At 43.8% G+C, this 23249-nt stretch overlaps 1 protein-coding gene across 1 annotated transcript in view; it reads left to right on the forward strand.

Annotated features, from left to right (window-relative positions):
• Positions 1–22968, forward strand: part of LOC119177245 (solute carrier family 23 member 1) — a 119375-nt gene extending 96407 nt beyond the window's left edge. The window contains exons 10-13 of the mRNA XM_037428676.2: positions 1883–2136; positions 3028–3301; positions 5324–5419; positions 21885–22968. Coding sequence (XP_037284573.2) covers positions 1883–2136; positions 3028–3301; positions 5324–5419; positions 21885–22132 — 872 coding nt within the window. The 3' untranslated portion in view covers positions 22133–22968. The remainder of the gene's footprint in view (positions 1–1882; positions 2137–3027; positions 3302–5323; positions 5420–21884) is intronic.
• The last annotated feature ends 281 nt before the right edge of the window (positions 22969–23249 follow it).

The raw sequence follows: 23249 nt of genomic DNA on the forward strand, positions 1-23249 counted from the left end.
CCCAAGATAAATTCTTTTGAAATTTTACCAAAAGATTTTACTGCGTCAACAATTTCTATACGCGAGTTTTCTAAAGTAAGATTCAAGATGGATGGTTCAGATGATGGTCGGGTGGTTAAGGTAACGGCTTTTGTTTCGGCTGTTCCAAGAGAAATGATTAGGCTCCACTTGTGTAAGTCGTAGAGAGCTCTGTTAATGCTACAATAAAGAGTATCATAAGAATTTCCGCAAAATGAAATTGTTGTATTATCTGCCTAAGTAATGTATTTTTCTCCGTGTTCAAGTTCTTAAATGCCGTTTATGTACAAGTTAAATAGCAGTCGTCCAAGAATCCTCTCTTGAGGTACACCTCAGGCAATCGCTTTAGGCCGGCATAGATTGCCTTGAATGCTAACACATTACATTCTATGTTGAAGACAGGACGTTATATGTACGAGTGGTGTGCCTCTATTTCCATACGTTTGAAGCTTTTTTTCTCCGTGTTAAGTGGTTTAAAAGGTTCATTTCCTTGAAAAAAATTAATGTATATACCAGCTATTAGACTTTTTGGATCGAACGCTTTTAGGATGACTTCTTTTCGCATGACAAAGGCAAGTTAAGTTGATCTCGCATGTCTGAATATGAATTGGGTAGGGCTTATTAAATTGTGCTTGTTTGCAAACCCACTTACTGTGGCATAAATTCAGGGACCTTAATCCCAAGGTAATATTATTATTCTTTTCAGGGCGAATAAATGACTAAAAGTAAAAACGACAGGATTATATATAAGGGCTCGAAAGGTAAACCAGTGATGAGCACGTTTGCCTGCCTATTTCTGTCTAAACTGAAATTTCTACTAATGAAGCATGTGTCGCACGTGATCCACGTGCTGATATCTATTACACGCCATGCATGTCTTGTATATTGCGATATACGCAAATGTATCCGATCGCAACAGACGTACTTTTCTTTGGAAGAACGTCCACATAAAGGAGGGCAGTCCTCAAAACTCATGGCAAAAACTGCCCTCACTGATGTCTCCAAACATACAACCTTCTAACGGTGCAGTAGAAAAAAGTCAACGCCTGCGCTAACTTAATCGAGAAAGTAAACGTCACGTAAAGTCGAGTGGATAATGTCAGCAGAAGAGCATTGGCGGTGCTGGTAATGGCTTGGGCCTCATGTGGACCGAGCTCGATGTCGACAATTTCATCGGACACGACTACGCCTGTTCGACGCTGCTGGCTGACCAGATGCCCTCAGTCAGCAAACAGCGCGACCACTTTCAGGAGAACTACGTTGCCTCTATATCTAAATTGCTGAGATCGTCCCATCCAGTTTTTGAAAGGCCATTGTCATTGGGACTACATTCTGTCGAATTCGCTTTTTCTATTGTGTGGCGACTGTTCTTTTCATCTTTTTCTTGCGAACCCTTGTGCGGTAAGTGCTGTTCCGCACAAGTGAGGTGTATTGCAGCACTAAACGAGATATGATTCTACAATATTTGTAGCCTTTCGAAATAACTGGATAGCAGACAAATAACGCGCGGGCATCACAAATCTGATTGTGTTAGCGTGTAGACGTACACGTTTAGAGGATACGCCAGTAGCTTCCGAGAGGAAGCAAACGACGCGTAACTTAGTTTTCGTGCATTAAAGAAAAGCTCAGAAATTCGCTTCGGAAAAGTACAGCTTTTTCTATCTCGTTTTAAGCTGGCATCGGTCATGCTTGTTATATCGAAGTAAGATTCACGTGATGCTGCAGAATTTACTGCCAGGGCTCTAACCGGGTATGTCGGGTGTCACTGCTTTCAATGCTCCCCTATAGTGTCCAAATATCTTGCATAGAAGTATAGCGGTGGTTGCACCATACACATAGCAAACGAATGTGTTGTATGTCGCAGGCCAATTCGGTATGCCCCGGGTGTCGATAGGAGTGGTTCTCGGCATGCTTTCGGCTATCCTCTCTTCTGTGGTGGAGTCCGTGGGTGACTACTACGCTTGCGCAAGGCTCTCACAAGTACCAACTCCACCGACGCATGCTATCAATCGCGGCATCTGGATGGAAGGGCTAGGATGCATCGTTGCCGGCATCTGGGGTGGCGGATGCGGACTCACCTCATACTCCACGAACATCAGCATCATTGCCGTGACGAAGGTGGGCAGCGAGTCCAATGTACTTCTGAGAATTTTTATGGTCATTTATTGTAAAGATGAAAAAGTAGATGGGCAACTTTTAGTTCACCCAACTCTTTCGAATTGTGTGCTTCAATTCCATTGCTGCCATTTCATCTCGCCATCTCCAAAAGGACCCTTGACTCCTCAATTTCTTTAAGCTTCTCGAAACCTGTGTGTGCGTGTGTGCGCTGTTTTTGCCCCCATGCACTTGTCTTGACATCATGGAATATAAACTTTATGTGAGCACATTTCTTCATGTGTAGAGCGAGATGGGAAAGGGACTGTGAAAGAAACTGAAATCCCCAAAGATATTTATTGATAGTGAAAACCAGACCACACAATAGACACAAGCACAATGAAGTGGAGAAAAAAGCACCTATTTCTTGAAACAACACATTTGCGAAAAGAGCACTGAATTAGAAGAAACTCAAAGCAAGCAAGACTCAAGGCCTAATTCAAAACTGCCAAGCTTTTGCTACTTTTTTTAGGTTTAAGATTGTGTTGAAATTCAGTACTAGTTTTTCACATGCCTAGTGCGTGTATGCAGTACTTAAGTGTGCCTTTTCAAAAAATGAAGTGTTTGGATATAAGTGCTTTTTTATGTACCATTGACCAAGTTTTTGTATTGTGCTCGCTGAGCTACCATGTATGGTATATCAAGTTCATTATAGTCCTAATACACAGCTGTTCAATTATTTTAACTACAGCATTGTTTTCACAGCAGAAATTACTGGCACATTTCGAGTTCCAAAGATGAAATAAATTACATCCTCCGTTGCCCTGAGAACCTAGCTGTCCCGGCCAAGTGCTACCACAGTCCTTACGAATAGGGCACATGAAGTTGAAGAACTTTTTGCTTGTATTTTCCCAGGTGGCCTGTCGATCGGTGGTGCAGTGGGCAGCCGTCTTCATGATAGGCTTCGGTGTTGTGGGAAAGATAGGAGCTCTGTTCGCCACCATCCCAGACCCTATCATTGGTGGCGTGTTCTGCGTCATGTTCGCCATGATTGCCGCCGTCGGTCTGTCGAGTGCGCAATGCGTTGACCTCAACTCATCCAGGAACCTCTTCGTGCTAGGATCATCACTTTTCTTTGGCCTTATGGTGTCACATTGGACTAGTCGCAATCCTGATGCTATTAAGACAGGTACTTACCATATATTTCTGATGTCATTGCCCCAAGTGTTACTGTTCGCGCAATTTCTCTTTAGTATGTTTTATTGTGTTTTTAAGTGTATATTTCTGCTTAGTGTACAATAAATCTGTTAGGCTCTGTGACATACACTAAACAACCGAATTGCTGTATAGCTTGAGTTGCCCTAAGCGAAGAAGGAGAAAAAAAGAAATCCTGTGATATTAAGAAGCGCCACCTTGGTTGAAACGCTGCACTTGGGAAACTGAAATGTCGATCTGATGGCGTATTCAATTCGTCACTGTGAACCTCTGGCTCAGAGTCACCAGATGCAGAGGCAGCTCGCAAATGGAGCGCGAGAGGCAGCGTACCAACCGAATGCACCAGAAATCTTGAAGCGCTTAGAGCAGCGTGGCAGTAGCGCCATCGCGCTGTCTGACATGTCTGGATGCAGCGAAATCCTTCTGATCTCAGCGCATAAATCTGGCGAGCGTTCTCGTCCCAGCTGCTATCTTCAAGGCGAATCACGAGGTCGTCTACGAAGTGTTTTAACGATAGCATTGACGTTTCCTTCACATTCGGTAGATGCCTGTTTATTGGCATGGTGCATTTATGGCTTCGTAGATGTGAACTAGCCCCACACAGGCGCCAAAACGGCATTAACAACGCACGTTCACGATGTAACGCACATGGTGATACCCCCTTCCGAAATGCACGCTCGCGGTCCTCACGTTGTTCACTGCCGGCAGCCACTTGATTGGCTGATTTGTGTCACGTGATCTCTACTCCCAGTCAGATAGCGCCACGCTCTCACTTCGAAGTCAGTACGGTCGGAAGCACTCTGAGTCAGAGGCTGACGCTCTGAAAGAACCAACCAAAGGTGGTCCGAGCGCTCCGATTCTACCTACCGAAGGCCTGGCCACTTTTCAGGACGCAGAGCGCTCGAAAACGCCCAACCGAATACGCTCTAAGTAGCATCATTAACGAACTATATGGTTAACGGGTGAAATACCTAGATCTTTTTATTGCACCACCTCATAACTTAGGTATGCTTTGATTTGCTTGATGTACCATGCATGACCCATCAGACATATTCATTGTGAATCATTTAACAATTTCTCAGCGGCTTGCCATTATGTGATTGATTGAAACGAAGTCTCCTATGGCTTGGTCTGTTTTTTTTGTGTGTGGCAATTATCAGACTGTATGTAAAAAGAAGTCTAAGAGTAAACTTGGCCACCTTTTAAAAGTATTGCAGCCTGGCAAACTGCGAGATTCGACAGACTTTTCATACACATGTCACCACCCTCCCCTACTTCCTTAAGAGCATTATCTTCATGATAACTATAGCTTGCACTTCGGCCGGTTATATCTCTTATGTCTTTTATTTCTTAATTGTGTACATGAATTGCATAGTTCTTCCTACAATAAAGTGTGCAAATCAGTGGAATTTCAGCCACTAATCTTGAGCTATCTTATATAGGGAATACTACGGTATGGTTGAAAGTAGTGTACGGCGACCGAATCCGCAACCAAATATTATTAAACGCATTTTCAGCCTAGAACGCATTCTGAAACGTTAACCCGCTTTTTTTCAGATTCCGAAATTATTGAAGCACTATTAGTCCAATCCAAGCAAATCTTTTACCCTACCTAACTTCTCAGTGTTGCGTAAATTTTCACTTGATCCCATTTGTGTGGTTTTCTGTCCCTACCGTATAGCTTATTCGGCGGTGATTATCTGTCCCAGTTACATGTGGCAACTGGTCACAATATCAACTTGGATTCGTTTGTTCCCATAAATAGGCACTGCAGTCTGAAATGACCCCCAAGCTTCAGCCGTCTCCAAAATAAATATCAACGGGTTAGAGCATTTTTTTTCTTTTTATCTTTGTGCAGCAGTGGTGTACGTTTGTAAAATACGTATATATTCATGTTTTACGTGTTATCGTGACACCAGTGCTGTTATTTATATATCTAAGAGAATAGAATTACCGTTTGTGCATCTACTCGAATGTTTGTTCCTCCACGTTGCAGGCTATGACGTGTTGGACCAAACTATCGTGATTCTGCTTAGTACGAGCATGTTTGTCGGTGGATTCTTGGGAATTTTTCTCGACAACACAATACCAGGTAAGTGCAATTTTTCACACTTTTGTAAACTTCGCATTATCTTAAGCTTATTACGTCATCTACGTGATTACTAGCGTAAGGCTCAATCAATGCTAGACAGTATGTGCACACTATACTTTACGTGTATGTTAGATTTATAGATGCCCGAAAGAGAAAAATAATTTTTGGTATGCGGTAATTTATTTTTCACGGTACCATTAACACCGCGCTTTTGGCGAGAAGATGCTTGGTAAGCGATAAAATGCGAAAAATTTATGGGTGGCGAGGCCACTTTACATTTTCCGGCCCCATTCATCATGACGTCACATATTTTGACGGCGCTAGTTCGAAATCTATAAAAACGAAGAGAAGTGTCAGCTGAGAGGGCCGTAAACTTCACATACCAAGTTTCTGAGAATTATCTCGAGTTAATTACACCAAATTATCTTATATACATTTTGTAATCTGTGACGTCTCTCGTGAAAACTCAGGCGCGATATTTAGAAACAAAATTTCGAGCCAAATTTATGCTTCTATAAAAAGTATGATATAATATAATAATTAAATCATTTATCAATCTAAACCACTTCATTCGTTATCTTCATTGTCTCTTTAACGCATATGACAAGTGTGCGAATTTCATCTATATATAAGCAGTTGTCACGGTGTTAGGAAAGCTGTAAATTTGCGTTCGAGCATCCAGGGTTTATAGCAGTATACATAAATGTACAGTGTCTTTTTTTCCTGCTAGCTGCCGGAGCAAGTAAGCAAACCCATAGTACTCTGAGCTTGTCAGGGCACTCATGTCAGAACTAGCATTAGGCGTTCACGTTGATAGTTATAACTTTTCTCAACTGAGTTCGTAACTCGCAAAACGTTCTAACACGCATTAGGTAATAAGTTTCACCTCTAGTGATCGTTAAGCAGAATTATTCACCAAGCACCGACGCTTCCTAAAAGTGTGTGTTAAACAATGGAAAAGAATGGCTTGCGGCAAACTTTTGCTGCCAAGCCTTCTTGTCGTGAACTGAATCAAATTTTGATGTAATCTCACATATTCTGATGTAGTCTTTGCAGAAGCCCGTATATTTTCTCTCCCGAGACACAAATCCAGACTGTCACATTTTTGGGGAGCCTCGCAATTCTCTAAAATTTTGGCCTCTGTGGTGTTTTGCGAAAGAGTAGTGCACGGCGGCGAAATGCTAAAAGAATAGCTGTGATTTCGTAAGAAAATGTGTCGAAACTGATTGCATTTCTTCTTTTTGCTCGGCTGCTGTCAGGCAAACGTAATGGGAGCCAGCCGAACTAGACGCAGATCTTCGCCTAGTGATATCAGCGACGAATCGATTTGGCGCTTGCGTGAAATCAAAGTAAGATTTACACCGTGAGGCGAAACGAAAGGAGTGCTCAGAGGGAATGACTTCTCTCCTGCACAGCGCCGAGAGTAAAATCAACAGCCTCAAAGTACGACTGCTCCAGGGCGCTGCTCTGCTAAAGCACCATATGAATTCACATGTCGTCATCCTTGCGTAACATGCAACCCCGCTTTGGTTTCAAAATTATTTTGCTGGAGCAGCATAATGAATCTTGTCCTATTCTGCTCGTATTTGTCTATCTACACGCAGTTTACCAATGTTCTGCAACTTTTTTTACACTAGTCTTTTTTCTGTGAAGTTTAGAGGGCCGGGCTCGTGTTTTAAACTATAAATAACAAGCGCAACATCTAAATTTTTATTCCTTTTTTTAATGTGCATACAAGTGTTCCCCCATGAATGTCCCTGTTGTAGCGTTCTGAGAAAATATACAGCACTTAAGAAACAGGCAGTTCTTGCACTGGTGACCTCTGGCGGCATTTCCGTAAACATCGCTTTCAAACTTCACTCCAAAGAAAAAAAAATTAAACGCGCGGAGAAACACCTACGAGGCATCGAGCCAAAAATACAAACATGTGTTTCACACTTTGACGTCTCGTGGCCTATACGAAAAGAAGCCCGCGATTTCAACGACGTGCAGATGTGTTTGGGCTCCAAGGTAGGCGTAAGAAAACGACCTTCCTTCGCCTTCTCTGTCAGTGAATAAAACCTGCGCGTTGGTGATAGGGGGAATAAAATCTCTTTTCCAAAAGACTGGTCCTTTCAGCCCCACTGTCGAAAATCTGGCCCGTATGTGTGCTGCGATTACTATTTATACACAAACGTTGCGCCAGTGGAGCATACTTTTTGAAGTGTTTGCATCAAAAGCGGCGTATGGATAAACCGGCATTCATTCCTACGCACGCCCAATTTTGAGCGAGCGCTAGAGTCAGCATTCTTTATCCTGCTCATGCCTTCAAACGTGCTATTTTTTATTGTAAAAGTGTAAAAGCCAGCAAGCTTTCGGTAAATCATAGTTTATTTCCGTATTCTCACGGTACGGGAAAAACTGAAACCTTGTCATCTCAGAATTCTCTCCAAGCAATTCAATTCATTCCTCATCAACCGTTCTGCCACCTTGCAAATCTCGGCAGTAGCGGGCTTTCGAGCGTGGCAATGAGGAAGATGAATATTATAGCGGGAAATCGATGACAGTGTTTACATCACGCTTCCAGTTTCCTTGAAATCGACATCTTGGAAATAGAGCGATGTTTTACGAAACTTCCAGGCAGCATAAAGAAGAAAAAAACCCGAGAAAGAAAAGGCAACCGTATTTCTTGAGTTGTGAGTAAGCGCGAACCGACAAAGACGTAGGAAATAACTGACATGGACAGAGGTTCTTCAAGTCCATTTGCGTTATGCTACCGGAGTTTCGGGCTATCCGCCGACATAATACAACGCTCCTTTGGTGCACAGCTTCCTTCCGCTACTTGATCAGAACACATCGATGCCTACGTAGCTGTTCTGGAAAACTCTTTAGTGGACAATAGTCACTTTCGTGCTCGTGTTCAAGAGCAAGAGACGCACACCCAGACCAGCACACACATATTTCACTCTAGAGCGCATGCAAAACAGCTACAGAGCTCACAGTCACAATTGCACTGGCGGCTTTGTTACGCCTACATTATCGGCAACTCGTGTCTCAATTTCAGCTGCCACTGTAAAAGCAACTGAACAGTCTGAACTTCGGGTTGCTTTTAACTACTTTGTTGACCAGACAGCCGAGTCTTCAGTCATATTCACTGACTAAAGAGCTGTGCTGCAGTCTCTGAAGTCTTCACGCACACAATCACAACTCATTATGGACATCAAACGCTTCTGCAACAAACCCTGTGACTTCCATCCGCGCATTGCTCTGCAGTGGATACCCGCCCACTGTGGAGTACAAGGTAACCTCTGGGCTCAAGACGCTGCCAAAGCTGGACATGTCGCATCGACTGAAAATATACAGAAATTATCACAATATTTCAGGCAAGAGGCTGCGACTCTCGTATCGATTCACGCTTGCCTCCAACGTTCTCTCTGGACAGGTGCCAGTCACCAGTATGGGCGTCTGTACAAGACCAATCCATCGTGGTACTTCGCTATGCCGCGAGAGATCAACAGGCCAGAGGAAACGTGCTTACACCACATCTGATTGAACATCGCATACACCAATCACTTTAGCTACAATACTGGACTGTTGAACTTACCATTGTGTGTCCGATGTAACATCACAGACGATCTAAATGACGCCCTCGGCGAATGCACGTTATATACGAAGGCTGAAGGTGGACTTGAATCTTCAACAGGACTCTAACTTGGAGTTTACACATATTCTGGGCTCATGACAAAGAATCTCCAGTGCGTTACGTGCCATAAAAGCACTGGTGACTTTCTTCTGGGCCACAAGTCTGGATGAAACTTCGTAAATAATGTAGGCTACGTGTGTTGGCGTATGCGTTGTGTGTTTATCACTCTATATATCACTAATCATCACTCAACACATGCAGAACCACTTCAGCCGAAGAGCCAGTGAAACATCTCCAGCTATTCATTAAAATATTTCCCTCTCTCTTTCTCACTTAAGAATAACCGGTATTCTACCCTACTCTGGGCAAATTGAGCGATGAGATATCTGAGGTGAGAATGAGTTATGCTAAGCCCCACCAAGCAATACGAAAGAGATGGAGGTTACAGCGTCACAGTTCGCCAGTTTTGGGCGACATACAGCATAAATGGTGAACTTTACATATACAACCCCTTGCTTTCACCGAAAAGAGAAGCTGATCGAAATCACACGCGTGGCGCAACCGTAATAGAGTAAATTCAAACCACGCACCCATTCTAAATGTTTACTCGAAAATTGTATGTTTAGTTAGCACTTCACAAACCACTAATTGGGTATCCACTGCTCATCGGAGCATACGTTGTCATCATCTCTCTAAATGTAATCTTGTTTAGCTGTCTTTAACGCAAACGTGTCACTTTGTTGTAGTTTATTGACTACTGTTGAAAAAAAGGACTGTAATATCGGTGAATTGAACGCAAATTCTGTGCCAAGCATGGTTCGAGGTTGCGTAGAGTGATTAATTTCACTTTGTGTCTTGAACGCACAATTATGCAAATCACTTCCACCGCAGGTTGCAGGAACATCACCATTTAACAGCACAAAATGCTAACTACATCATAGTAGCATGGTACTAAATCTGATACAAAATTTATAAAGTTGCAATGAGAGCGTTCAGATATAACACTTCTGCCACACCCTGCAACTAATGAACCATTATAGTTCAAAACTGTAGTGACCATTGCAGTATTGCATTTGTCTTCGATCCAAAATTAGGACCACCAATTACTTTTAGGAGCGAAGCTCCTTAGGGTTTCACGATGTTTGTTTACGCCTTTGTTGTAGTTTCCCGTCAAGCCGGAACACAACTGATGCTACATATACCGCATATATTTTCTGTTCTACATCTGAACTGCTTCAGATCTGAAGTACTGATGACCGCCGATAAGTCACTGGGCAATATTGACATATGTTTTGAACTATAATTCACTAAACAGACAGTACTGCGGAAGCTTTTGCATGAATTCCACTCATGATTCGCCAGTTCTTCTAAGGTTTGTCAGATTTCCATCACTCGGCATCGGATCATCACGTATGACGACGCCCGTCCCATTCACCAGCAACCTTACCACGCGTCAGCAAACGAACGCGAAGCGATTCGTACGCAAGGGCTAGAAATGCTTTAAGACGGTGTCATCGAGCCTTCGAACAGTGCCTGATTATCTCTGGTCGTCTTATTCAAACAGGCAGATGGAACGCTGAGTTTTTGCGTCGACTGCCTGAAGCTGAACAATGTTACTAAGAAGGGCGTGTACCAGCTGCCATGCATCCACGACTCGTTAGATAGGGTAGATCACGCCCACTATTTTTCTCTTTGTATTTAGAAAGCAAGTACTAGCAGATTGAAGTAGACGAGACACCGCAAGAAAACCGCCTTTGTGACCCTCGATGGTCTCTTTTAAATTCGAATTCTTCTTTGTGGCTTGTGTTCAGCCCCGGCAACTTTCCAGCGTATGATAGACAGTGTACTCGCTGCGTTGAAATGGCAAACTTGTCTCGTGTACCTCGATGATGTGCTCATCTTTTTGAAACGTTCGAACAACATATTCACCGCCTATGGATTGTGCTGGAGGCTATTTGAGCGGCAGATCTCACACTTAAACCAGAAAAGCGCCACTTTGGGTACGAAGAGCTCAAGTTCCTCGGCCATGTGGTGAGCGCCAAAGGTTATCGACCCGATTTTGACAAGCTTACTGCCGTGGCAGCTTTTCCAGCTTCTAATGAAACAAAGGCTGTCTAATGCTTCCTGGGATTTCGCACCTAATATAGGCAATTTAAAGGCTTCTCAAAGATAGCGGAACCCTTGACTTGCCTTGAGAGAGACGGCACGCCATTTGTGTGGGACAAGGAGCAACGTGCTGTTTTGCCGAAATACGACAGCGCATGCAATCAGCACCTGTTCTTGCGCATTTTGACGACGACACTGCGACAGAAGTGCATACTGACGCCAGTAACATCTGCCTCGGCGCACTGCAACATCAACACGGAGAGGAGAGACTTATAGCCTATGCCAGCTGCTCACTGTTACATGCCGAAGCGTATATCTCGACCCCCGAAAAACAGTGCCTCTCTGTCGTATGACCCATCACCAAGTTTCGCCCTTACCCCTATAGTCGTCCATTCCAATTTGTGATGGACCATCATGTTTTCTATTGGTTGGCGAACATACGTTATTCCTTAAGACGACAGGCCCGGTACAGCTTGCGCCTACCGGAATTTGACTTGACTATTATATATAAGTCTGGCCAGAAGCATGAAGACGCGGGCACGCTGTCACGTGCACCAGTTCTTCCAGTCAGTCGGGAATGAGAAAACGATGACGGTTTCTTAGGCACTCTCAGCTCATTGGACTTGAGCAGACGGCAGCGAGACGACGGCAAGATTCGACCAATCATCGATTATTTAGAAGGTCATACCATGGTCATACCACGCTGTCTATCCCATGTGTTGACATCTTTTTTGTCTTCAGGACAACAAATTGTACAAGGAAAACACCCGTTCAACGAGCCGCGCCTACCTTCTCGTTGTTCCGGGGGACATGTGGGACGATGTCCTCTTCGCTTGCCATGACGAGCCCACATCTGGCCACCTAGAGTATTCACGAACACTCGCCAGAGTAGCCGCGGCGTATTATTGGCCAGGCCTTCCGGCAAACGTCAAGCAGTACATAAAAGGCTGTCGTGAATGTCACAAGTCACAAGTCACAAGTCACAAGTCACCATCAAGCAAGCCGGCTGGAAAACTTAAAGCAGTTGACCCGCCTCACAAGCCTTATGCAGGCGCGCGCTGACCAAGTTGGCATGGACATTCTCGGCCCTTTCCACTGTCTACCATCGGCAACAAATGGGTGATAGTCACAACTGACTACTTTACACGCTATGACGAGACAGAGGCAATATCCCAAGCCACGGCTACCGAGGTAGCACAGTTCTTTATGTACCACATCGTATTGCGTCATGGAGCATCCTCTACAGTGTTAAAAGACCGAGGGACAGCGCTCACTGTGATACTTATGCACAAGGTTTTTCGGATAAGCAACACTAGGCATCGGAAGTTTACTGCTCACCATCCGCTTAGCGACGGCCTTACTGAGTGACTAAATAAGGCAGTCACCGATATGATCTCCATGTACATCGACTTCGAACACAAAACATGGGATCAGATATTACCTTATGTGGCGTTCGCTTACAACAACACCGTTCAGGAAATAACATGATTCACACCATTTCGCCTTCTATACAGCCATGAAGATCGAACGATGTTGGACGCTATGCTTCCCTGTCAACACGCTGACCAGTTAGCCACTGACGCCAAAAAATTCACCGAATTGCCGATGAGGCTCGCCAGCTCGCGCGGCTGCACATCAGTCTGCAACAACAGGCAGATTCACGACGGCACCATACCCGCCATTGACACGTGCCCTTCAGTCAAGAAGACCAAGGAGACTCGCTCTCTGGATTTCGTGCCGACCGGTTGTGCCCCCGCGATCTCCGAGAACAGCGCAGCTCTGGCCGACTGGCTCGCCCTTCGCCATCTCGCCGACAAGAGCTCTCGCTGAGTGGTGCCCCGTCCTTGGGCTCCTGCGACCATGTCCATCTTTCCTATCTCCTGTTTACTTCCGTCGTTTTTTATCAATCGCTGTTCCTGCGCCTCGCTCTCTCCTTCTTCTATTTATCTCTAATTCTTTATTCCTGTCATTTTAATCTGTCCTTACCTCATCCCTCGTGAGCTACTGTTGAGGTGTCGCACTCTGACAGAGACAGTTATGGGGCTCACTTTTCTCTTTTTTTATCTTTAGGAATCACTAAGGAATCGCATAAGGAAACCAAGTTCGGGTGTGGACGCCTGTTCATTGCCGTGGCTTATCGGAGAAGTTGCTATGCCGGTACTTTGGACCTATAATAAGAAGCGGCACCGCGTAAGTTATGAACTGGAGGTAGTTCCGGACAGTTGGTCATCCGCTCAAACAAAACGAAGACAACCAAGCTCCGGCATTGTTCATGTTTTGCGCATAAAACCTTATTTTGCACGTTCACAATTTCTGCTGCCGTGCATTTTCCTTTTTTATTACGCCTAAACGTTTATTGACTGCTTGCGTTTAGCTTTTCATTATGCTTATGTTATTGTGTGGCGTAATCTGTTTACTTCCTTTTCTTACACATACCTTGCAGCATCGAGGCAATGCTGTTTTTTGCAGAGGAAGGGATAATGCCACTGCTATTATATAGTAGGTGACATGCTTATTCAGAGGCACAGGGTGCACGCGCTATCCGCATATAGGTGCACGCGCTATCCGTTTCTCGAGTGCACACCCAAGCAACGCGCCTGGCAAGAGTCCCACTGCTCTACCTCTACGTCCAATAAACCCCCCCTGGACCTGTAAAGAGAAGTGATAACATATACCGTTCATATATACACAGCGTTCATAGCACACATATAGACCTCAAGTAGACCGTACACTGCCCATGCGTGTGTCTCTTCATCCATCCGTTCATGTCTCTATATGTGTATACATCCATCCGTACTTGCATCCGTTGATCCTTACATGCATCTGTCAATGCATCGGTCCATCCGTCAATTCTTGCATCCGTCCGTGCAATCGCCTATCCATTTGTGCGTCCGTGCGTCTATGCATGCATCCGTTCATGCATCCGCCCGTCCGCTCGTCCGCTCATCCATGCATCTGTTGAAGTCAGTGACTTCAACGTAGACATTATGGACCTTCAGGCCTAGCTTCGTTCCATCAGCAGCATTCACTTCATGGATCTACAATATTTTTCTTCAATGACGCTGCTTACGTCAAAAAAAAAATCACAGTTTCGCCCAAATGGGGAAGAAATGAATGTGATAGCAACATATTCGAATCTTTTACAAAGCGAGGCAAGCAATTTTAGAAGCAATATTAATTGTAGTAAACATGCGCCTGCTAAGTAGCTAAGTTTCCTGCGGCGCGGCTGCATTAGATGACCATTACAAGGCTCATGCGTAGTAACGGCGTTGATATATGAATTGAGGCTGCCAGTCAACTCATTCAGATCCGATCTCACTAACTCTACAAAACGCTGGTGTAAGAGAACACGGCCGCTCCAGATAGACTTTTGGCACTGTTGATTTTTCTGTGTTGAGAGCGCCGCCCGTAGAAGCTGCCGCCTGCTGTGCAGGCAAAGGCGCCGCGCGCTTAACCATAAGCGCACTCGCAGACCAGCCCGGCCGCAAAGGCGATAATTTGCTGCGCAGAAAGTGGAGGCTAGCGGCTAGCGCACTCTTCCCCATATATATATATAAATATATATATATATATATATATATATATATATATATATATATATATATATATATATATATATATATATATATATATATATATATATATATATATGTATATATATATATATATAATCGTGCACGACAGAAGACTGTACACATTATTGCTATCGCATTAAAACCTGCATTCTCATGTTTTTTTTTCAGTTCGGGCTATACCATCAGGTGGTTGCCCTAGCCTTTTATCAAATTTTTTGGGGATATTCGAACGCAAAAAATTTTCGCCTGTCTGGCACATGATCAGCAACCCAGCCAAAACACTTGCGGAACGCCCAGTCACTTTGAACTCCATACTTGCTATCACTGTCGACGAAAAAGCAAATATAGCGCACATCTGAGCGCAACATCATTACGTAAGCGTCATGTGGTGTGTTCACTCTGTAGATAATATGTAGAAGCGTAATTCTAAAGGTCATAGTGTTTCTTTGGCTGCGCTGAAAATGCAACAGTAAGTGCGATAAATAGGCGATGCCATGCTCGAAAAATCCCTCTGCCGACGATGTGGTGCTGCCACCTGGCAGTGGCTCTTGGTTCTGCTCAAGGTCATGTTTCCCGACGCCACCACCAGATTGCAACAATTTCTCACACAGCATCATATCTCACGTGGATGAGAACAAGACTCACGCTGTACGGCTAGCGGAAGACTGTCTTTCGACGATATTTGCAACAAAGAACGTAGATACGCGGTCATTTTTTTCTCTTTCATTTTCTTTACAAGGCACTGATTACACGTGACTTGTAACTTATGTTCTAAAGTGTGCATGACTCTGTCGTCCTTTACGAGTAAACATGACATGTACACGGACAGGAAAACACCTCGTAGGGGGAAAAATCTTGTAACTTATTGTGGAATGTGATGCTGGTGGAACTGTCCACATAATGCGACGCTCCGTAGACACTGAACTTGTCTTTACACGATAGACCAAAACTTTACCACAAATATAATGAGCGTGCGTCCAGAAGGCCGCGAACATATCGAAAATTTTTTTTCTGTGTTCTTTCATCACTTCAATGTTCACTTGTCGTGGTGTTCTCAGCGGTTGCCGCTTGAAATGAGCAGGTCCCGGACGAATGACCTTCTATAAAATAATGACCCAAAAATAGATACTCGCGATAGTTTCTCCAAACCCCCGCAGAATATGAGCAAGAATATGTTCCTTCATAGTACAGATCAAGTGACGCAGCTTTTTGTCCTCTGCCATAGGAGGATTTTGTTTGTTTGAAATTGCATGTGTCACCTTCCTTGAGCATGATTAAAGTCTCGTTCAGCAGCTGATTTCGCGAAGGGAGAGTCCCTTGGACTCATTCTTTGCAGCTTATGCTTGGTAATCTTTGAGCATGCAGTGGCGGAATTCGCTACAAGAGGCCGTTACGTTTACTCCGTTTTCATGCCTTGAGGGGGCACCACCCACCAAAGTGCAAACTTCTCAGCTCTGCAGCGTCATCCCAGGGGTTACATTCGGCTACTCATTCAAATAGACTCAGACACTCATCCATGTCTGCCAATAAATATCCATGGAAAGCATCATGACCTTTGGCGTTCTGAAGAAGGCAGCGGGTTATTGGTGCATACACAAATATTCCATTACGAAAGGACGTGCAGTCACCTTCTTGGAAGGCGTTTGCTCCAACGCATGCGGCAGGCCTCGCCTTTTTTCGGTTTCACTTTGGTAACTTGAATGGCATGATAGATATATATGTAGGGTTGAACGTTCCCAAACCACCATATGATTATGAGAGATACTGTAGTGGAGGGCTCCAGAAATTTCGTCCACATGTGGTTTTTTAACGTGCACCCTAATCTGAGCACACGGGCCTACAGCATTTTTGCCTCCATCGAAAATGCAGCCGCCGCCGCTGGGATTTGATCACGTGACTTGCGGGTCAGCAGCCAAGTACCTTAGCCACTAGACCACTGCGGCGGGGCATAAATGGCCATGAGCTCACGCCTTATATTTAGGCTGTCGAATATGACGCGAACCTTGGTACATGTGCTTCAATGCAAGGATGATACACATCACCTCTACCAGTGTATCATATAGTGGTTTTGGGACTTTAAACCCCACATATCAATCAATCAATCATTACCAGTCTTGCCAGATAACCAGACAAAACATACAAATAGATTGTATCAATATTGCATGGTGCAAGATAGCTGGCGCGAGCATGTAGAAGTCGCGAAGCTGGCACAGAGATCCCCCTTTTGTAATCACTCGTCTTCTGTCAGGTGGATTTCTACAACAACCAGCCATTACGTAATTGTGCAAAAGTGTAAAGCTGAAAACGAGTATTTCAGTTGTATACAAGGCTTTCCCCGCTCTTGTGGCCCCAGTATTCGAAACAAGGCCTAACACGAGGGCTCTTCGTAATAGCAAACTGCCGTCGATCTTGCTCATCGGCACAATATCAGTGAAGAGGTCTGAACAATGAAGAGAGGAAGGCGCTGTACATTCAGGCCCTCACGAGAGTACCACGCTCGGGACCATCGCTGCTCAAGGAATGGCTCTGTAGAAGCCGAATTACCAAGTATCTAACGGCAGGAGTGTATTTTCAGGCCGTAGCACATTATCAGTTCATTGACGTCAATTGCAACAGTGTGCTGTTAACTCTTCGTATGTTATTGATCATCACGACAGAGCTGCAAACAGTTTTTTTTTTCACATGTTAATATGCTCATCATATGTTTTGTGCATTATTGTGAACGCTAATTAAATGCAGTGAAAGCAAAAAAAAACAGTAGTTCCTACAAAAATGTAGCAAACATGTCGCATACGTATTTAAATACTTATAATTTGGCCTGCCCCGCGAATTTTCCTAATATTTGTGAAGGGTTCTCGTAAAACGAGTTGCGATATAACTGGCTGGGCGTTTGCTCTCACTATAGGTTTGTTGTCGCGAACAACCAGTTACTTTAGAAAACGGTGCTTCTGCTGGGAACACTGCTAAAATAAAAATGGCTATTCGATACAGTGTCATGGCGTCACTTTCGTTAGCGCTGTGCTGTAGTTTGTTCATTGGAGCGTGCAATCGCATTGTTTTGACAAAGTAAATGAAAAGTGGAAAGAATCGTGCTCTTCGTGCAAACGTCCAGCCGGTTCGTCGAGCCGAATCAGATTTTTTAAATCCAGAACACATGAGAAGGCCTGTCTGTCGTATGCTGTAGTATGGCAGTGTGCTGTCCTTGATGCCTGGCGTAACGCTTGATGCGCAGAGTATGAAGAGGGCATCTTACTCTTGTGCTTGAAGTGACTTGATGATTAAGCAGTTATCACTGCCAGCGAAAAAAAAAAGCTAGAGCACTTGCCGCAACGCAAGCCAAACGATGTATAATGTTTCAAAAAAAGAGGAAGCAAGCGTGAAAGCAAAACAGAGACAAAGGGAAAAAATTAAAATAAAATACGAAGAATAAAGAGAAATGATTAGATAAAGAGAGAGGAAAATATAAGTAAAGAGTTAAAAAACAGAACACTAGAAAAGGAAAGAAAGTGAAGAAAAAAGAAAAAGTAAAACGACTGCCAGTTCCGCGCTTCCTTCAAGCTTAGCACCCCTTGTGCAAAGCTGCCTTATTTTTTTTAATTATAAAAGGCCTTTTATACTAGCCGCTAGTCAAAAGAGACGATTGTTCGTGTGTAGCAGGATTCTCCGAATTGTACGAGCATATATGTGCGTCGCTTTTGATTTTAGGAGGGCCAATCGTTGAGTCGAGGAGGCACTGGAAGTGTAAAAAACTTTCACGTTGCACTGCCTAGTTTGCAGTCACTTCTAAATAGCTTGCAAGCAGACTAACTGCCAAAGAATCGCGTTAAATGAAAACAGAACATTCTTATATACACTGCAGAACAAAATGAAGCATAACATATGTTTGCGCATCACACGTCTATTTTTTTATACCGGCTTCGCTGCTAACCAACGTCTACATGAATATTGCTGTCACTGAACCTGAGCATCAGTAAAAATTAAGGCTGCGGCAGAAAACAAACATGGTGTAATTTCCCGTAGGTCTGTAATTTATTTAGGCACTTGGTTGCGCAAAAGTACACTCCTCTTTTTTGGAAGATCAGCGTCATAGTAAAAAAAATAGACGTTTGCTCAAATAATTACTCTTCTCTCCGCGGAAAAAGATGTGGTCGCGCGTGAACTGTTTTATATAAGCCAGCATAGTGTGACCCACGTTTTCTTTTGATGCACAAGTTTCTAATTGACGCTATTCTCAGTTTACCGACATATGCTTCTTTCGGTAAACACCGTGTTGCTCTCTCCGCCGAGATGACATGCACTTCGGTACGCAATTAACAACTATTTCGACACCCTTTCGCCACCGCTTTTTTATGGTGGGACAGGGAGCACGGAGGTGCGTGTTCGCTGCGGCATGGCAACAATTTGAGAACTCGACAGCAACGTCTCAGCGCATGCCACAATGCGAGATTTTGTTTTGCTCCAAGACTGAACCTCTATACGCTGCTCCCCGCGCTTCTACAAGATGGCGTGGGCTCAGGCGGAATCCTGAATAATGCGCGATTATTCCATCAGTTGTTTTTCACAATGTTGGCAACAGGAATCTCATTTACTGCGGCGGCTGCATTTCCGATGGAGGCGGAAACGTTGTAGGCCCGTGGGCTCAGATTTGGGTGCACGTTAAAGAACCCCAGGTGGTCAAAATTTCCGGAGTCCTCCACTAAGGCGTCTCTCATAATCATACAGTGGTTTGGAGACGTTAAACCCCACAAATAAAATCAGGAATCTTATTCACGTGGCCCAATAGGTGCTTTCCAAGTATGTTAGATATGAAAAAAGCAATGTTTTCATATCTGCCGTACAGAGTCTATTCATATCTGGCGGACCTATTCTTTGCGGCCCTAAACACTTTTAACAACTACAGCGCATTAGTTCACTCTGAAGCTGCGTGTTTTGTTTTATTCTGAAAAAAGTACTCAAGACAATGACAATTTTTTACTGAAAGATTGATTCGCTATTGGCAGCGTTTTTGTTTGTTTGTTGCTTTGTTACTCGTGAACACCGGGTGCAAAAATGCACCAACTTCTCGCACAAAGTCACAATGAGAAGTATTTATTCATCATTATCGCATTTCAAGTTAAACAGGAAAGCAACAAAGACAAATAAAGACGCCGTACGGAATATTGTAGGCTTGGACTTGCATAATTGAACTTGTTTTACACGCCTGTGCATGAGCTGAGCTATTAGAGATTCATGTGCTGTTTGATTGCGCTGTAGTTGAAGATCTTGTGTACTACTGTATGAAATTGGGTTTTATTACAGATTTTTATCACCGTAATGACATGAACCTCTCTTATTAATCGCCAACAAACTTATGAACATATAAATATCACCCATTACTTTGTGACCCTAACAAGATAAGCAAAGTATTCCAGATATTAAGAGATGTGAGAATTGACACCCGAAGCAGTCTCTATTTTAGTATACCTTGGAGCGCTTTCCCAGCAAAAGGTCTTTTTTTTTCATGTGGAGTGGGGACCTTTCCTGACTGTTTTTATACCTTCCAACCCACGACGACAAAATATACTTTTATTTACCACTGTATTCCAACCCCAAGCGGACAAGCAGCTACTCTGTCATTGTCGATGGCATCAAACGTGCGACTGCTTAGCGTTTTTTCCCATGAGTGCTTCTGAACTATAAAAACAAGACTTCAGTAGCTGCATCCCAAGCTTAGGCCGCCTACATGTTCAAATTATAAAGCAGAAAAATATTGGTTCACTCGCAGCAGGAAATGTTCAGTTTAGTTTACGAATAGTTTTTTTAATTGCTGAAGGGTATGAGCGCTTCCATAACTTCATCTATAAAAAAACACGATTTGCAGCTTGTTTTCTAATTATGTCCGACTTTTTATTTGAATAACTTAAGTCTTTCAAAGTTTACTTCAGAGAACAGTTCGCAAATTGTATTTTTTTCTCAAACTGAAAGCATGTATCCAAAAGAAATCCGGGTGGTACATTTAGCTATTCCCCTGCGGCTTCCCTCACTTGCGAAAAATTGAAATTTCTTCTTGTTATAACAAAAAAGGTGAATTGTTCCTGCTTACTTTCTTTCTAACACACTCAGCAGAATCGCGAACGACGCCGGAGAAAACATAATAAAACTGCGAAACGAATCATATATATTTTGTTAGTTTCTGCAACAATATAATTGTTCTACAAACCACTAACACTGCCCGTGTGTCTCCTATCATATTTGTAGTCTCGAAACTTTTTAGTTCGCACTCATAATAGACACTTGCAACGTGCATTTATCGAAGACATTCTTTGTGGTCAATATATTGGCAATATTACTTTCGCAAGAAATTTAGAAAAAAAAACATGTGAGGCGAAATCATAATACGCACCCCTGGTTTTCAGCAAGAAAACTATTAGTACATTACGAGGTAATCTGATAATAATATTTGCACCCATCGGGTGTACAGGCCTACTGACAAATCATATTTCGTGGGACTGGCCAAGCTTGAAGTTTAAGATTATAAAGATATCGTGTAGCACTGCAGCGCAAGTATAGAATTAGCCCTTCGATGCTTAGAAAGAAGGTTTTACTTTTTTATAATAATTTAATGGGGGGGCGGTGTTATGTCCTAAAATTATTATACGATTATGACAGACGCTGTAGTGGAGTGCTCCCCAAATTTCTATCACCTGGTATTTTTTGAGGTGCACTGATGTCGTACAGTACACGGGCCTCCACCATTGGGCTTCCATTGAAATGCGACTCTCGCGGCGGGGATCAAACCCCCGATCTTCAGGTCATCAGCCGAGCACCCTAGCCCCTCATTAATCAAGGCGGAAATTCGTTTCCTCGTAAAAGTCTATAGCATATGGATAAAACTCAGAGACGCCAGAAGAAAACATTTTGAGTCATCCTGTTTTTCCATCTAAAAAAAACTGAACATGCGTGGCCCCATATGTCGATAGTTCCTATATTAGTGCTGCCACTCAGCCAGCATGTAGAGCGCTCTTTCACATTGAACGTGGGAGAGCACCTGTGTCCGCTAAATATTTTTTTGATTTTTCTCTCTTTCTAGCGATATCACTCTTCAGTAGAACCCGAATCGTTTCGTTAGCACACAAATAGACGTGTGTACTCTATTTTTACCTTATGGCTTCCTCATTGGCAGGCACTCCTGAAGAGCGGGGCCTGGCCTCCGGAGGCCATCATGGCAACGTCGGCGGCAGCGCCGAGGCCACGGACTCCCCGAAAGACTGCTATGACTTGCCCTTCCTGAGGGCGCGTCTGGCGAACGCCGCTTTCTCGTACCTACCCATCAGCCCAACTTACAGCAATGCTGCTCTACTGCAGAGGATCACGCCCAAGTTTGTGCGTTCCCTCTCACGGAAATCCAATAAGGCCGCCAACGAGGCCTGATACACCGGAGACACAATGCCCAGGCTCAAGAAACACCATCGTCCTCACCCTCCAGAACTTGCACCTTCATTACGCATCTTGTGCAACCGGAGCGCACACACCTGGCCGCCACCTCTAGCTGCTATTACGCGCGTATCGCGATACACTAGGGTTCGAGATCTAATCGGCGCGCCACGAACCTCGATTGTACCTACCAGCGAGAACTTGCGCAAAAGGGCACAACCGAAGCGAGGAGGGTAATGTATACGCTTCGAAGTTACAATGCAAAAGGTTAAAAAACGGCCCGTTAACGTCATTCGCACGTCGTAGTAAGTGTGCATGTATACGCATTATTGAAATTGGGAAACTATTTTTCACCAGAAGTTTACTGCAATTCTGACGCTGGGCTTGTCTTCCAGATGTTGCGAAGGTGCACTTCGCGGGCCGTAATACAATGACGTGCCCAGTAAATCGAATTTAATGCGCACGCATACAAAGACACCCGCACTCCTGTACATGCGTAGAAGCCGTGCATTCTACTCACCATATAGAGCAGTCGTACATTTCATTGAATATTGTGCACTTGGCGATCTTTTGTATTACAGTCACTGTGACGTTTGCCATTCCTCAACCAAACGCGCCTTGATCTTTGAGCAGTGCGTTATTGCGAAACTCCTGTAGTTGAAATTCTCCCGGCTGGCCCCGTTACCACACCACACTGCCAGTCCAGCTGTCGTTTCTGTTTGTAGAGTTGCACACAATATTGAAGTCATTGACTCCAGCAAAAATTGTGGTACGTTAACAATAAAATTACCCATCTGAATGTGGGCTTCGCCCCGTTGGGTTATCACTCGCCATTTCACGCAACATGTATTCTTTCATTTTGTGCCTACTGTTATGTGTGTTGTTTCTTGTCTAATGTTTCGCCACTAACGCATAATGGAGTAAGATCAAATAAGCATGAAGATAAGTTTGAAAAAGAACTTTCGAAGCATCGGATCAAACTACTTCAACGTAAGGTAAAATGTGGCGATCTATACGATCTTTCCAGTTCCTCTGCCTAGATAAAATATTTTCATTTATTTTTAAACTACGGCATCCACTGCAACTGAAATATTCATCCCGTTAACACGTGAAA

This window comes from Rhipicephalus microplus, chromosome X (genome assembly GCF_043290135.1).
Source record: "Rhipicephalus microplus isolate Deutch F79 chromosome X, USDA_Rmic, whole genome shotgun sequence".
NCBI lineage: Eukaryota > Metazoa > Arthropoda > Arachnida > Ixodida > Ixodidae > Rhipicephalus > Rhipicephalus microplus.